This window comes from Poecilia mexicana, unplaced genomic scaffold, assembly GCF_051168715.1.
Source record: "Poecilia mexicana isolate PSO_F unplaced genomic scaffold, ASM5116871v1 scaffold_9, whole genome shotgun sequence".
Classification (NCBI taxonomy): domain Eukaryota; kingdom Metazoa; phylum Chordata; class Actinopteri; order Cyprinodontiformes; family Poeciliidae; genus Poecilia; species Poecilia mexicana.
This window is the reverse complement of record NW_028263378.1, coordinates 33,803,090-33,818,802: the sequence shown is the minus strand read 5'-3', so window position 1 is coordinate 33,818,802 and position 15,713 is coordinate 33,803,090. Positions and strand designations below refer to the sequence as shown.

The following is a 15,713-nucleotide window of genomic DNA, read 5'->3' as shown; positions in this document are numbered from 1 at the left end:
TTCCTAGGTTTTGCAGGGTATTATAGACGGTTTATTAAAGATTTCTCTAAAATCGTTAAACCCCTTACTAACTTAACTGCAGGATATCCCCCTCTGCGGAAGAAAAGTAGCTTTCGGCTAAACTGTGACCAGTATTTTCAGCCAAAATCTCCTTTTGGGGAGAGATGGACAGAGAGCTGTCAACGAGCATTTGAAACAATAATACACAAACTAACTACTGCTCCGGTGTTGGGCTTTGCCGATCCCAAGTTGCAGTATGTGTTACATACAGATGCCAGTACGACTGGACTAGGGGCAGCTCTGTATCAGGAGCAAGAGGGAGAGATGCGTGTTATTGCATACGCGAGCAGAGGCTTATCAAGAAGCGAAAGCCGGTACCCTGCTCACAAACTGGAGTTTCTTGCCCTCAAGTGGGCGGTAACAGAAAAGTTTTGTGACTACTTGTATGGCAGTCCTTTCACAGTGATAACTGACAGCAATCCTCTAACTTATATTTTAACCACCGCTAAGTTAGATGCAACAAGTTATCGCTGGTTATCTGCTTTATCGTCATTTGAGTTTCAGCTTCGGTATAGAGCTGGAAAACAGAATACGGATGCAGATGGTTTGTCTCGCTGTCCACATCCTGAACCAGTAAATGATCTTGTCTCCCTGAAAGAACAGGAGCGAATCCGCCAATTTGTGCAACATCACTTACCTGGCACAGATCCTTTCACTCATGTCCCTTCTCATGCTGTAAATGCAATTTGTGAAAAACATCTAGTATTTCAGTCTTTTGATGCAGATCTTTATGATCTTACCTGTCCCCTTGTAACATCTCTGTCTATGACTGCTAATGCGGTCCCTGACAGTTTTGATCAGTGAAGCGTCTTTCCTGTCATCCCAAGCATGTCAGAAGAAGAATTGAGTCAAAGTCAAAGAAGCGATCCTGCTATCGATGAAATCATACATCAGCTGGAAACAGGTGAAACACCTTCTCCTGAGCTCCGAAAAGAAATTCCACAACTTTCCATCTTTCTGCGTGAGCTGAACAAACTTGAGCTGCAGAATGGGATTTTGTACAGAAAAAGGCAAGTAGGTGAAGAAATCCAGTATCAACTTATTCTCCCTGAAAGCCTCAGATCTATGGTGTTGAAAAGCCTCCATGATGACATGGGTCATCTTGGCTTTGACCGAACCCTTGATTTGATCCGAACCAGATTTTTCTGGCCAAAAATGGCCTCAGATATTGATCAAAAAATCAAAACCTGTAGCCGGTGTGTTTGCAGAAAGACCCTGCCAGAGAAGGCAGCGCCTCTAGTAAACATTCAAGTAACCAGACCTCTCGAGTTACTGTGCATTGACTTTTTGACAATCGAACCAGATCGCAGCAATACTAAAGATGTCCTTGTTATCACTGATTTCTTTACAAAGTATGCTGTAGCAATTCCTACACCGAACCAAAAGGCTCGTACTATAGCAAAAGCCCTGTGGGAAAACTTTATCATCCACTATGGCTTTCCAGAAAAATTGCACAGCGATCAAGGAGCAGACTTTGAATCAAAAACTATTAAAGAGCTATGTAACCTAGCCGGAATACAGAAAGTCAGAACATCACCCTACCACCCCAGGGGAAACCCAGTAGAGAGGTTTAATAGAACCTTATTAAACATGCTGGGTACACTCAGCGATGAGAACAAAAAACATTGGCGTGACTTCGTGAAGCCCCTTGTACATGCGTACAACTGTACCAAACATGAAAGTACTGGGTTTACACCATACGAGTTAATGTTTGGTAGGCAGCCTAGATTACCCATAGACCTTGCTTTTAATGTTACTTTGAGTCATCGCCAGCAACAGTCCCACTCGCAGTATGTCCAAGCTCTAAAATCTCACCTTCAAGAGAGTTACCAACTGGCTAGTAAAAATGCTGCTAAAGTGGCTGACCGGAACAAAATCAGATATGACCAACATGTAACCGAATCTGTCTTGAATGTTGGTGATCGTGTGTTGGTAAGGAATGTTAGGATTAGGGGTAAACACAAGTTATCAGACAGGTGGGAATCCGTTGTCCATGTAGTTGTAAATCAAAAGGACAACTTACCTGTTAAACCTGGGAACCAGGATGGTCCGATCAGAACTCTCCACAGAGACCTTTTGTTACCTTGCGGGTTCTTGCCAGCTGTCCCTGAAAATCCTGCTGTGGTCTGGGAGAAACCCAGCCGCCCAAACACACGCCAATACCACACCACTGATCATGATGAACCTGAAATTGAGTGCAACTCAGAGGAGGAAGACAACTATCCTTTGTATAACACTCCCGGCCCTCTGCAAGAAATTTCTAGAGTGGTTGAGGAATACAAGATTGTCTTTCCTTCTAAAAATTATCTGAGACCTGTTGTTGAGCAGCCTAAATCAGACCATACTCATGTCCCAGAACATAATACATTACCTGATGATGTTCCAGCGGACAACAATATAAAGAAAATGGACAACTTACCTGAAATGGACAACTCGGTGGAAACACTGAGTGCATCTGAACCTAAAATAGTCAGGTTACCGGAAACTCACCCTGATGAGATGGACAATGCTTCAAACCTTAGTCAAGCTAATGCTGCGGAAATGACTCAGACTGAAGTGAATGAGGTTGAACCTATGACCAATGAGGACAAAGGACATGATCCTGAGACAGAGCAAGCTGCTAAAAGACCTTCTCGACAGAGAACAAAACCAAAATTCTTAACCTACCCGAAATTAGGGAACCCTCTTGTCAGTGTAGTTCAATCCCTGTTCCAAAGTTTAAGTGAAGCTGTCACAAGTTCTATTGAAATCCCTGAGATCCAGTTAGTTTAACTTGGATAGTATGCAAAGGGACTTGCATAGATTTAAGTGGGGAGGGTGTAACCCAGGTTAAAATAGCCTCTTCATAAAAATAATAGTAAATTAGATAAATAGGAAATAAATAAATAGGAAAATAAATAGGGAATTAATCGATCTTAAAATTGTTATTCTCTTATTCTGAAGGGTCGCATTTATGTGTAACCCACGTGACTAGCTTCAGCCAATCGGGTTACTACGTTCTCTGACGTGAGAGAAAGCAAGCAGAGAGCGTAAAGCAAGCAGAGAGCGCAGAAGCAAACGGGATTGTGCTGAAAAGAAAAGACGGATAAGAGAAATGGACCACTCGTAGCTGATTTGCTGTTTAAGACGAGTTTGTGTTTTTATTTCTTGAGAAGGAGCTTTTCCCATATTTTTCTCTCACCCTGACTGCGTTCGGGATCATTTTTTGTGTTGTGGAACTGGACTTGGTGAGTTGAAAGTGTATTTTGTTTCTTTTGTTTTCTTTTTTTTTTTAAAGATAATGTATTTGTTAAACATTTATTTAACTTAAATGGAAAGCTGAAGCGAAGGCTGATCAGCGGAGGTGTTGGCTGTTGCTCTTGGTGCTAACAGCAAGTCAACTGAAAGTCAACAGGAGTAACAGCTGATCCGCTGAAGCTAACAGCTGCTCTTGTCAACAGAAATTCAACGGCTTATCAGCAGAGGAGCTAACTGTTGCTAACTGTCGCTCTTTGTTGGCAACAGGCTTTTTTTTTGTTTTGTTTTGTTTTGTTTTGTTTGTCGTTTTCGTTCGGCTGGAATCTGGACTAAGGAGTCTCGGATCGTCACTGAACTGAACCCTCCTAAAGAGTCTCGGATCATCACTGAACTGGATCTTCCTAAGGAGAACGAGATGGCGAGCCAACCCTGGAGCTAAAGACCATCAAGTAGGAGCTACGCCTTCTGCTGGACATTGCCAACCCTGCAACTTGGTATGACCTGCCCATGTTGTCATGCGTATTAGCAGTGGGTCACTGAAACAGAATTAACTGTTGGATCATCGGAAGAAACAAGACATCAATCTGAAGCACAGTTTGATCTGTCCTTTCTGAATTGTTCTGCTGTGTTGTTGTTTTGCTGTTATTGTTTTTTTTTTAACTCCTTAAGGGAAACACCAAAGAATTAAAAATAGATTAAACAGATTAAAACAAACTGTAAATCAAAATAGATAAATAGTATTAACTAGAACTTAAATAGAACTAAATAGTATTAACTAGAACCTAAATAGAACTATAACCTAGGTAAAATAAATAGTATCCTTAATTTAGATTTATAAAATACTCTGAAAGGAACTGGAAACTATTTTTCTTTTTTTGAATTTGTGTCATTGTGTGTTAATTGTGTAACATTGTTGTTGTTTATTCTTTTATTGTTCTTTAAACTAATAATAAGCCGACGTTTTAACTTAATTTTCTTTGGTCTGTGGTCATTAATTCAAACTACACTTCTCACTACCCCTGTAGCCGAACCTAGCTCTGGTCTTATTACAAATTTATTAACTGTAAACACATAGCGAGTGTTACACAATTAACCCAAATTTTTCTCCCACCTCTGTCTTTTCCATTATCACCATGTCCCAGCACTCTCCCATAGTGAACTGAGCTGGAATTATACAAATCTCATATTCACACACAGAGCTGCGGTGTCCCTTCTCAATAACTGAAGTTTACATTAAAGCAGGACATACAACTACCCTAGATCTGCACATCAAACTGTATAGATAGATAGATAGATGATAGATAGATAGATAGATAGATAGATAGATAGATAGGATTTTTAATTGCCTTTAAGCATAAATAAATCTTCATTTGAAGTAGTACAGGTTGCTGATGTTAACCTTGGAGCTGAGCTGCTTTCCTCAAGTCTAATTTCTCCACAAACAACCTGTTTGACAGCACGGCCACTTCCTCCTTCCTCTCAGCGCGGTGCTCAGGCAGTAAAGCTGCCTAAACAAGCCCAGCCCAGGCTCATCTCTACCCGGCTTCCTCTGTCATCATCATCATCATCTGAGAACGATCGGGTTCCGAATCGGGCTCCGGTTAAATAACGGAAGCAGTCGATGCAGCAGAGCTCAGGATGGCTCCCTCGATTCCCGTCTGGTTCCCCAGTAACAGCCCAACAAGAGGGAGGGGTGTTGTGTTGTGGGGGTGCAGTATGCTCTTACCGGGCCTCTCCTCTTCAGAGAGATGTTCTTCCACAGCAGGAGATGCAGCTGGTGCAGGAAGCCCATCTCGCCTCCCTCCTGCCTCGGTGTGACCTATATTTGCCAGATGAGCACACCAGCGGTGGCCTGTGGCTGGACGGCAAGATTCTTCCAGGGCATCCCGTCTGAGCCTGGCACGGCCCGGAACAGCACACCTTTCAGCGGCTCAGCAACCTGGAGGAAGACCGGTTCGTGTCGTGGTCTGTCTTTCTGTGGTCCTCTATGTCCCAGTAGATCTGTCCTGCTTCCAAACGCAGCGGCTGGAACTTGAAGCCGGTGAGGAAAGTAGGAACGGCAGCTGATGTCATAAAGCTAATCACGTTGAGCAACACATCCGCTTCCTGCATGGCTCTTCAAAACAAAGGCTCCAACATAAAACGCACCCTTACGGAAAATAGATTCATGCATCCGTCCACATTGTGATATCACAAATAGTTTCAGTTTCTAACTAAAAAAAATACAAAATTTCAAAATCATTATGTAATTAGATCTGAGCTATGTCTTGTCATTAATTAAAAGGAAAAAACTAGAAAATTTGCATTTCCTATGTGAATGCTGTAAGCTGAGTGTTTTTGGTAAAAATTGCAGAAGATTTTGAAGTCAACCAAGTACATTTCGCCACAGCAAACAGAGGCGGGCACAGACCACTATCAATCTCATCTTATTTGAAAATGGCGCCATTGCACTCCGGAAGTGAAGGGGGCGTTATTTCCTATATTATCTGCGGTCTCCCGTTTTTATTTTCTTTTGAATTCTGTGATATAACTTCGCCTTTAGGAAAGAGTTCCAATCTCAGCATGTCTCTTTTATCTACTTAAGCGCAGCTAGCAGTTCTTAAATTCTGTAGCTTTCTGTGTTCTTCTAGATCTGCTCCTTAGTTGCATCTTTTCGGGACTACTTACTGCCTCTAGTGGCGTGGTGGTGGTAACACAACTAACATAACTACATCACTAAATAAGAATAGCACAAAGTCTATTATTTACGATCAAAAGAGGTCTTGTGCGAAATTCTGTTCCCCTTTGAAAATCTGTCCCCCCTATGTCGTGAGCGCGCATTGCAACCAGAGAGACGGATCCGGCGGATCTGACCATTTTCACGGCGCTTCTGATCGATTTCTCGGTAAAAAGAAAAAAAAAAAAAAAGAACTCATATAATCATGTCAAGGTTGTACGGTACGGTACGGAGCCCCCCAGGGGACATGGGGAATTTTTTTTCTTTTGCGTTCCCTCGCAAAACTTTTGCGTTCCCTCAATAATCTACTGATAAGTTCATGCGGCATAATTGATACTATAAGCCTTGTACCGCTCCACTCCTTGTAGTAAGTTGTAGATGTTTTTGTGTCAATATATCACACACAAATGGTCAGTAGGACTTTTTTATGAAAAAGAAAGAAAATGTACAGAAATGAATCTTCACCCACTATCCTTTACAGAGGTTAATTTAGAATGTAATACCCCCCACTCACTAATAAAATGCTCTGACCCAGAGCTCTGATGAGGAGGAGAGGAGGGGAAGGGGTGTGGCAAAACAGCTGACATTGATTCAACATTGATTCAACATTGATCAGTCATTGATCAGACATTAGCATTTCATTCATTAGATTTCAAGCACAAAACAACATTGATTCAATGACACAGTTTCAACATTGGTTACTTGGCTGGAGGTGGATGGTTGTTTGATGGTTGATCAACCGTCAGTTGTTGACCTCAACCAAAAATCAACCCTTCTGACTATAATTCAATGTTGATTTACCGTTGTGTGCAATCTGGGCAGTTTGTTGCAGCCCTCATCACCTCCTCATCTCCCCCTACTCCCTCCCAAACCTCCCCCACCCAGCCGCTCCTCCCAACCTTCCCCTCTTTACCCCCACTCATCCCTTCTTCCCTCCCCCTCCTTGAGCTCTGGGTCAGAACATTTTATTACTAGGTGGGGGTTAATCATGTTTCAAATTAAGCACTACATGTTGAGAACAGTGGGTTGTGATTCCTTTCTGTACATTTTCTTACTTGTCTGTAAATATTATTACTGACTGTGCATAATGTGTTGACACAAAAACATCTACAAGTCTCTACTAGGAGTTGTACAGTCCACCTCCCCAATTTTACACTTGTGGTTTGTCCCAACCAAAAAGCCACTTTGCTGCTGGCTTGTTTGCTACCGGCTTCTGAATTGAATTCTCCGCTGAGCACTTTTATGGTAAGTTTTTCAATATTACTTTGATCTTAAATGTGTTTATTGAAAAATAAGGGCATTGTTTTGTGCCCATAGTAATCCTGGTTATTTTGGGGGCAAAACGGATATTTTTAATAATTGAGGTCATGTCTCCTTTTGTATTATTTTCATCCTACCCACCACTCCAGGCCTAAGTATGAAATCCTGTGAGATTTTGTGGGATTTGAGTTTTTAAAATAGGGCGGGGCCTATTGTTTGGTCTGGGAGAGCATGTGGTGGACAAGGAAGTGTAAGGCTGGCTGCTCCAGGTGGGCTTTAAATTGTTGTGATAGTAATCACTTGTTTTTAACTTTTTATTATGATATGCTTAGGGTCGTGCTTAAATGAGCCTCTGTACCAGAACAGCTGAGTTGGATGATTACATGACCGTCTGCAGCCATCAAGAAGTGCAGAAGGTTGTTAATCATCCACAGATTCAATCCAGGTGAGGCAGAAGGGAAACACTTAACATGTAAGGCAGGTGAAACACTGAACTAAACCTGCTAATGACTGATTCAGTCTGTTGATCCTTGGATTGGTAACTGGTTAAACTGAACTGGACTATTGTTACTTGTGTGGGATCTTTATTAGCATATAGACACTTTTTAAGGAATTTAATCAACTTATTTGGAAATATTTGTAGTTGATGGAAGATTGAACCAGCTATTTGATGGAAGTTTATTCTGTAAAAATTATAATTTTTCCAACTACACTATAAATCACCTTTTGTTCTATTTATTTGTCTCTGGTGTGTTAAATAAACTTGATCCTCCCTGAGTTTTATTGTTAGGTTTTCTGATAAACAGCCCTTTATTTTAAATATTGATTTAATATCAATATCATAAATCCTACACTATACTGCAGCTTGATGGGTAAATGCAGTTGTATATGTAAACATTAAGATAAATATTAATGAAAGATTAAGATATTAATTTAACAGTGAGTGTACATGGGGAACTATATGGTTTGTATTTGTTCTCAGACCTGTAACCAGTACACTGTTTAATATTTCATTGTGTTTCAGAACTTTTCAAATGTTTATCATATTTCTAACCGGCACCTTCCTCACTTTTATTTTTTTCAGCTGTTGCTCTGCAGTTTGACCGAAAGCTGACTCTTGAGGACTGCAGCAAAACTGTCAAGAAGTGGCTTCATTACGCACCAGAACGAGAGGAAAACATCACAAGGAATCAAAGTGACGCCAACCAGAGTCAAACTGGGGTTACCACAACTTGTACTGTTTCCCTACTTCATACAGTACAAAGCTTAACCTCATGGACTCTGTTCTTCTGTGGACAACAGACTGTTTTGACAGTCAAAAAGGAATCAAATATGTTTAAAGATCTGTCCCTCTTTTCTTAAATAAAATGTTAAATCAAACCCATGTTGTCATTTTTAAACTTTTGCACAGTTTACCCATCATCTGCCAATAATATAGTGTTTAACACCAGTGAAGAAACTTTTAGTGGCATGTTATGTAGACCTATCAGACGTAAAATGTACATAAATCCTTAGCTTTCATTCAATATAAAAACAACCCAAATCTGTGTGTACATCCACAGTCAAATGAGTGTTGAATCAACATTGATTCAATGTAGAATCAACCGAAATCCGGATGCAGATCCACGTTCAGATGATGGTTGACTCAACATTGATATAATGTAGAATCAACATTGATTCATAACTGATTCAATGTAATATCAACACAAATATGCATACAAGTTGACATACAGATGATGGTTGGATCAACATTGATATAATGTCAGTTATGGTTGAAACCCTAACGTTGATTCAACATACAAGTCACCGACCACTTTCGATGTTTCAATGTCAGCGTTCAACGTTGATTCAATGTTTCTGGCTGACATTGATTCAATGTTGTTTCAATCATTCTGTGCTATCTGGGAAGGTATCACACACAGGGGCGCGAAAAGGGGTGAAAAATGATGACATTTCTAGCCCTCCACAATTTAATTATTTGTATTTTGTTCATAGAAATGAAATAAAAAAAAAATCGGGATCCTGTCAAATACAAAATTAATCATATTGTATTTTCAAAGATTGTTTTTAGCAGTAAAAATTTAATGTTACCCCTCCCAGACCAAAAAACACACATCCATTTTTGCCCTGAACCTCCCACCCAGTACTCCCCCCCCCTCCCCATAGCCCCAGATCTGCATGAAATGGTTCGTTCCTGCTTGGAGCGCTTGACTGTGACGCTGTTCAGCTACAGTCAGTAGAAGCTGCAGCTGAATACAGCGGCGACTGTTACAGTTACTATGCTGCTCAGAAAAGTTAGAAAATCAGGTTTTCACAAACTAAATAGAGAAGGAGAGAAAAAGGCAAGAGTGTTAATTTATAACCCAGTTTTTCTCAGAGAGATGGGTAGACTGTGTGAGATTATCAACCATTTAGCATAATTAGCTTAGCTACAGACTACTGTTTGCCTCCATTTCACTAGCATTTAATGAATTAAGGAAAAAAATTACCAACATATTCATATATTTAACTTGTTCCCTGTGCCTTTTACCACTTAAAAACAGACGAGTGAGTCAGCAGCAGCTCTAACCCACATCCCTCATGACCCATCCTCTCCTGAATGAAATTAAAGCTGCAGTATGTAACTTTTTTATAAATATTTTTTCACATATTATTTAAAACTGTCATTATGTTGTGACAGTATGGTATGAGAGGTAATCTGTGAAAAATCTATTTCCTCAGCTTTCTCCCAGGGTTCTTTAGAAACAACCAGTCAGTGGCATGAGAGTTTTAGTGCTGTCAATCACAATCTCATGTGGTGCTGCTCATCCTTCCTCCCCCTTGATTTGTGCTGTGCTGCAGCTAGTATACCACAGAGCTGTGCAGATTCAAACTGTGAATGCTCAGTTTAGTTGGATAGCTACCAATGATTCCAGATAAACAGTTTCTTGTAATGATAAGTTCTTTCTCCCCCAGTAGCACATTTAGCAGTGACTGAATGAAGTTGATTGACAGAGCTAAAAGTGTCCTACTAGTTCTGATTGGTTGTTTTGGTCAGAACGGTGCATTACTTTAACCAGTAATAGTAATTCAGGAAGGAGATGGAGGAGATTGATTGTTTTCACAGATTATCTGTCTCATAAACTGCTACGACATCGTGAAAGCTTTAACAAATATGGAGAAAACATATTTTTTATTAAAGTTATGTACTGCAGCTTGAATAAAATGCAAATACATAGCATTTTTGAGAAGTCTGGATTGCTTCATGTGTAGTTGCATGTTGCTTTTGACTATTGCTCATGGGGAGAGACATTTCATTAATCTAAAACTAATAGAAAAAAATTTAAGCAACCTACCTGCATACTGGATGTGGACTGTTGGATGTAAAATTCATGAGCAGTAAATATTGTACTAGTATCAGTATCCGGCCACAGAACGCAAGGCAGTTGCAAGCCTTTAAAATTGTGACACTTTTTATGGGTCAAATAGACTCAAAACATTGTAACAGCAGCTGCGCAGGGAGACACAATCTAACTTTTCGTCAGGGGGCCCAAGATTCCTGGCAGCGCCCCTGATCACACATAATTTTTGAGAATTTGAAAACAGTTTATCTTTATTTCCCAAAGTTATGGGCGGAGGATAGAATGCATATTTCTGCTGCCTGAAATAATCTGTTCCCCTCCATAAAATAGAAACAAATTAATTTACCTGCAAGTCTTTAACTGTGTTTATTCCTTTCATCATCAACAATAAATCATGTAAGTTTGAAAACATTTGCTCTTTATTTGAAAAAGTTATGAGAGGGGAGCATATATTTTAGCCACCTGAAATAATCTGTTCCCCCTCCATTTCATAGGTACAAATTAAATTACCAGCAAGTCTTTAACTGTGTTTATTCCTCTGTTCATCAACAATAAATCCTGTGATTTTGGTAACATTTGCTTTTTATTTGCCAAAGTTATAAGGGGGGAACCAAATATTTTAACAGCCTGAAATAATCCATTCCCTCTCCATTTCATAGGAACAATTTAAATTACCAGCAAGTATTTAACTGTGCTCAGTCCTCTCTTCATCAACAAAACAATCATGTGATTTTGGTTACATTTAGTTGCCAAAGTTACTTGGGGGGAACCATATAATTTAGCTGACTGAAATAATCTGTTCCCCTCCCTATAACATGGGGGAAAACTATCTTACCTGCAAGTCCTTCACTGTGTTTAATCTTCTTTTCATGAACAACAAATCCTGTAAATGTGGTAATATTTAATCAATATTTGCCAGAGTTATTAGGCAAATAATAACTTTGGGAACCAATTATTTTACCCACCTGAAATGATTTGTTCCCCCTACATAACATGGGAACAAATTAACTTACCAGCACATCTTTACCTGTGTTTATTCCTCCCATCCTGTAAGTTTGGAGACATTGGCTTTTTATTTGCCAGAATTATTATGCATAATAATTCTAAAATAAATAAAAGGGTTAGGGTTAGGGTTAATATTTGGTTCCCCCATGGGGGAACCAAATATTTTAGCTGTCTGAAATAACCTATTCTTTGTAGGGGGAACAGATTATTTCAGGTGGCTAAAATATTGGTTCCCCCTCAAGTACGTTTGTCAAATTAAAAGTAAATATTACCAAATTCACATGATTTGTTGCTGATGAAGAGGGTACTACAGTTAAAGAGATTGTGAGAAAATAATTAACTCCCATGTTATGTAGGGAGAACAGGTTATTTCAGGCAGCTAAAATATTTGGTTTCCCCCGCATAACTTTGGCAAATTAAAAGCAAATGTTACCAAATTCGCACGATTTTTTGCTGATGAAGAGAGGCATAAACACAGTTAAAGATTTGTTGGTAAATTAATTAGTTCCTATGTTATAGAGGGGGAATGGATTATTTCAGGTAGTTAAAATATATGGTTAACCCCCTGTATCTTTGGCAAAAAAAATGATCAAATGTTACCAAAGTCACAGGATTTGTTGTTGATGACAAGAGGAATAAGCCCAGTTAAAGACTTTTTGGTAAATTAATTTGTTTCCGTGTTATGAAAGGGAGACAGATTATTTCAGGTGACTAAAATATGTGCTTCCCCCTCATAACTTTGTAAAATAAAGAGCAAATGTTTTCAAACTTACATGATTTATTGTCGATGAAGAAAGGAATAAACATAGTGAAAGACTTGCAGGTAAATTAATTTGTTTCCATTTCATGGAGAGGGAACAGATTATTTCAGGCAGCAGAAATATCCATTCTCTCCTATCCTCCCCCCATAACTTTTGGAAATAAACAGCAACTGTTTTCAAATTGTCAAAAATTTGAGAATTTGCTACTACTATAGCATGTAGTATACTAGAAATTTTCTTAATCCAGTAATCTGTCATATTTTACATTAGAACAAGATTTAGCAGAAAGTCTAGACACTCTTCCTTTCAGGAAGTCTTAATTTTTGGTGCCCTGCTATCATCCAGTTTCCATCCTCTTATCAGCAATGAAACATTCTAAATACACACTACATGTTGGAAGCCTGTGTTTGGTGACTGACTTATTTGTCAGGCTTAAGTGACAAAAGTTGGAAAAAGACCGATTCTTTTGGTGTTTAAAATAACACAAAACAGCGCAAGTTCTCCACACAATACTTTATTTATTTTACAATTTTGTTATTGCTAATTTTTAAAACAGCTGCTGATTAAAATGAATGTTACAACCTTGACATGATTATATGAGTTCTTTTTTTTTTTGCCGAGAAATCAATCAGCCGGATCCGTCTCTGGTTGCAATGCGCGCTCCCGACACAGGGGGGACAGATTTTCACAGGGGAACAGGACTTCGCACTGGCTTATAAAACATATTTTTAATTTTTTTTTAAATGAAAAAAAATTTTCATTTTAAGAAGTAGAAGTATTTGTTAAAATGAAAATATCTTCATTTTAAGGATGCTCTTAAGAGCAAGACCTTTAAATATTATAAATAATATCTAAATATCTCCATCAATTATAGGAGGAATAAAAGAAATAAGGAGACATGAAAAGCAACATGATCAACTATAACAAAATACTATTTATAATGTGTACATAAGAAAGTTAATTGAGCAAAAGTCAATAATGAACAAACGCATTAGGTTCACAGAAGAAAAACAAATCTGGTTGTTACAACCAGATTTGTTGAACAGATACAAGGAAAAATTCACATTTTTGCTTTTACGGTGCCATATTAGTCTGAGAGAATTTCTGTTGGTAGAGTCTTATACATAGTAAAAAAAATAATATGAAACACTATTTAATCTATCAAGGTGGAAATTTTCCTGAGACTCCAAAACAATAAAACACATTCATAGAATTACAATATCAACAATTTGTACATCCAGTAAAACACTTCGCATGCTATAGGTAAATGTTATCATTTAGTTTGGTTAAAAATAATTATTGCATTGTCAATAAATTACTTCTAATCGATGTTCTATACCAGAGGGAAACAGTAACGCCTTTCTTTTCTTTTTAGGATGTAGAGCTCAGAGGTTCAAACTGATGAAAAACAATGGATGCTCTCTGCTAAAATATTTCTTGATGTCTTCCAAACAGTTGAGACAGAGTTGTTTTTGGGTTCACCACTATTTACCTGCTATTTTATCTGCCATTAAAAGTATTCGTAAAAGTTTGTCTATTGTTCTGCAGCTCATGTGACCAAACGAGCCGAGGAGATGAAAAGTGAAAACACTCAACATTGTCTTGTACACAACCTCTGGTTGAGTAACCCCAAAATCACCATGTCTTCTTAAAAGACAGAGTCTCAGTGAACAGTTCTTAAAAATATAGTCAGAGCTGACTGTCCAGGAATGATTCAAAGTATTTAAGATTTGTCACAGTTTCAACAGGTTGGCCATCAAGAGAAACTGGAACCAGTTTGAGGTCTTCTTTAGCTGATTTAATTAGCTCTACATCTTTAAGAAAATGAAAAATTAATAAGAAATAATAAAGACTATTCTCATTTAGAGATGTAGGGATGTTAGTTGTGTTACCACCCCCACGCCACTAGAGGCAGTAGTAGGCCTGAAAAGATGCATATATAGTGAAGCAGTTTCTGATAATGCAGAAATAATAAAAGTTCCAAAATTACTATTGCAAAAATGTAAATATAACAATTAACACAAGTGAGTAAAAATACCTAAATACAGTATCAGCATTTATTCCCCCCGTCATAAGTGCTGTTTAAATTTAAATGATGCAGAACTTAGCTCAAACTAACTGGTCAAAGCTCAAGATGAACGGTTAAAATGCTAAACAGTTTTAATACAAAACTAACCACATTAAGAGTAAAACTGTCAGGAGTTGGGGTTTTTGTTTTGCCTTTTTTTTTCGTTCCTATGGCTTGCCATCACCACCAGATGGCACCGTGGAGGCTAGGATAGGAGGACTGAAGGGCTGACGTCACCGTCACACCGGTTCCCAATCCACTCATCAGCGGGACTTCAAGAGACGGCGACTGCCAGCATACCAACGCTTGAGTGTTAGCCAGTAATGGTAACCCTGAGCCCTCTCCAGCGATCTAGTCGAGCTTCCTGTTGATTCTGATCTAACGCCATCTGTTTGGATTCTTTCAGCTGTTCCTGCAACTTCAAGTCTGGCTGTAGTCCCGAGTTTCCCTTGCGACGCCGTGGGCACGTTACCCGTTGGTGCCCAAGGCCACCACTCACCTTTTCCTCCGTGAAACAAAAAGAAGTGTCTGGGTATCCAAGCAGGCAGTCCGATCGCTCTCCGTGACGACGTCAGGATCCTATTACCTGTCCGCCCTCCACCGCAGCACAACCTCCACCTCCAGCGCCCCCACACCTGGCCACGCCGTTGTTTTTTCTCCTCTCCGAGTAAGCATACTACTTTAGAGCTCTGGAAAATTCCCACGGTCCCTGAACTCACCTCCCGATCTGTTGTTGTTCCCAGAAGTCCTGGCTTACCTGTCTGTCGCCGTCCCTTCGATGTTTGAGAGCCTACCTGGAAATCTTTTGTTAATAAATCACTTTAACTGATCTTTCGCGTCCCGAGTTGTGTTCTGCATGTGGGTTCGTAGTGTAAATGCCAAGATGACAAAAACAGACATTAATAACACTATAGAAATATACTGGCAGCTAAACAACGCTGTCAGTAGTGATAATTACTGATAATAATGTTGAGATGCTTCACCAAGGCCAAGAAAGAGTCACATGCTGTTAGACAAAGGGCCCATAGTAAAGGGTTACATTTTTGATTCTGTTAGACACCAAGGTCCATTTCTCACGAGAAACAGAAACTTATCAGGCCACAGAGACATGGTGTGATTTCAGGGAGTGTCTTCAGTCCATATAATCAGCTACCCTCCTCTTTCTCCTCAGACGCTGCACAGACTTTTTTAGAAACTCTTCTTGGATGTAATGGTAAAGCGTCTCCTTTCAGCGCTGAAAGTGAATAAAATAAGTAAAGTCTGAA

General features: G+C 39.2%; 1 protein-coding gene and 3 long non-coding RNA genes across 6 annotated transcripts in view; 3 read left to right on the top strand and 1 right to left on the bottom strand.

Annotated features, from left to right (window-relative positions):
- The window catches only part of abca2 (ATP binding cassette subfamily A member 2), a 142,322-nt gene extending 134,875 nt beyond the window's left edge, over window positions 1-7,447 (bottom strand). For both annotated transcript variants that reach the window (XM_088009186.1, XM_088009187.1), the window contains exon 1: window positions 5,024-7,447. In XM_088009186.1, the coding sequence (XP_087865312.1) occupies window positions 5,024-5,089 (66 nt within the window). In that variant the 5' untranslated portion in view covers window positions 5,090-7,447. The remainder of the gene's footprint in view (window positions 1-5,023) is intronic.
- Window positions 972-4,268, top strand: LOC148157801 (uncharacterized). The gene is made up of 2 exons (XR_015764350.1): window positions 972-3,287; window positions 3,632-4,268. It is a non-coding gene; the product is annotated as an uncharacterized LOC148157801 (long non-coding RNA).
- A 15-nt stretch (window positions 7,448-7,462) lies between the features above and the next one.
- Window positions 7,463-8,653, top strand: LOC148157800 (uncharacterized). Its single transcript, XR_015764351.1, has 2 exons — window positions 7,463-7,718; window positions 8,358-8,653. It is a non-coding gene; the product is annotated as an uncharacterized LOC148157800 (long non-coding RNA).
- Window positions 8,654-14,268: 5,615 nt separating this feature from the next.
- Window positions 14,269-15,713, top strand: LOC106911793 (uncharacterized). Of its 2 annotated transcripts, XR_015764345.1 has the most exons (3): window positions 14,629-14,774; window positions 14,855-15,115; window positions 15,192-15,713. It is a non-coding gene; the product is annotated as an uncharacterized LOC106911793 (long non-coding RNA). The 2 variants fall into 2 exon arrangements; XR_001416715.2 differs by having other exon boundaries at window positions 14,269-14,774; window positions 14,855-15,713.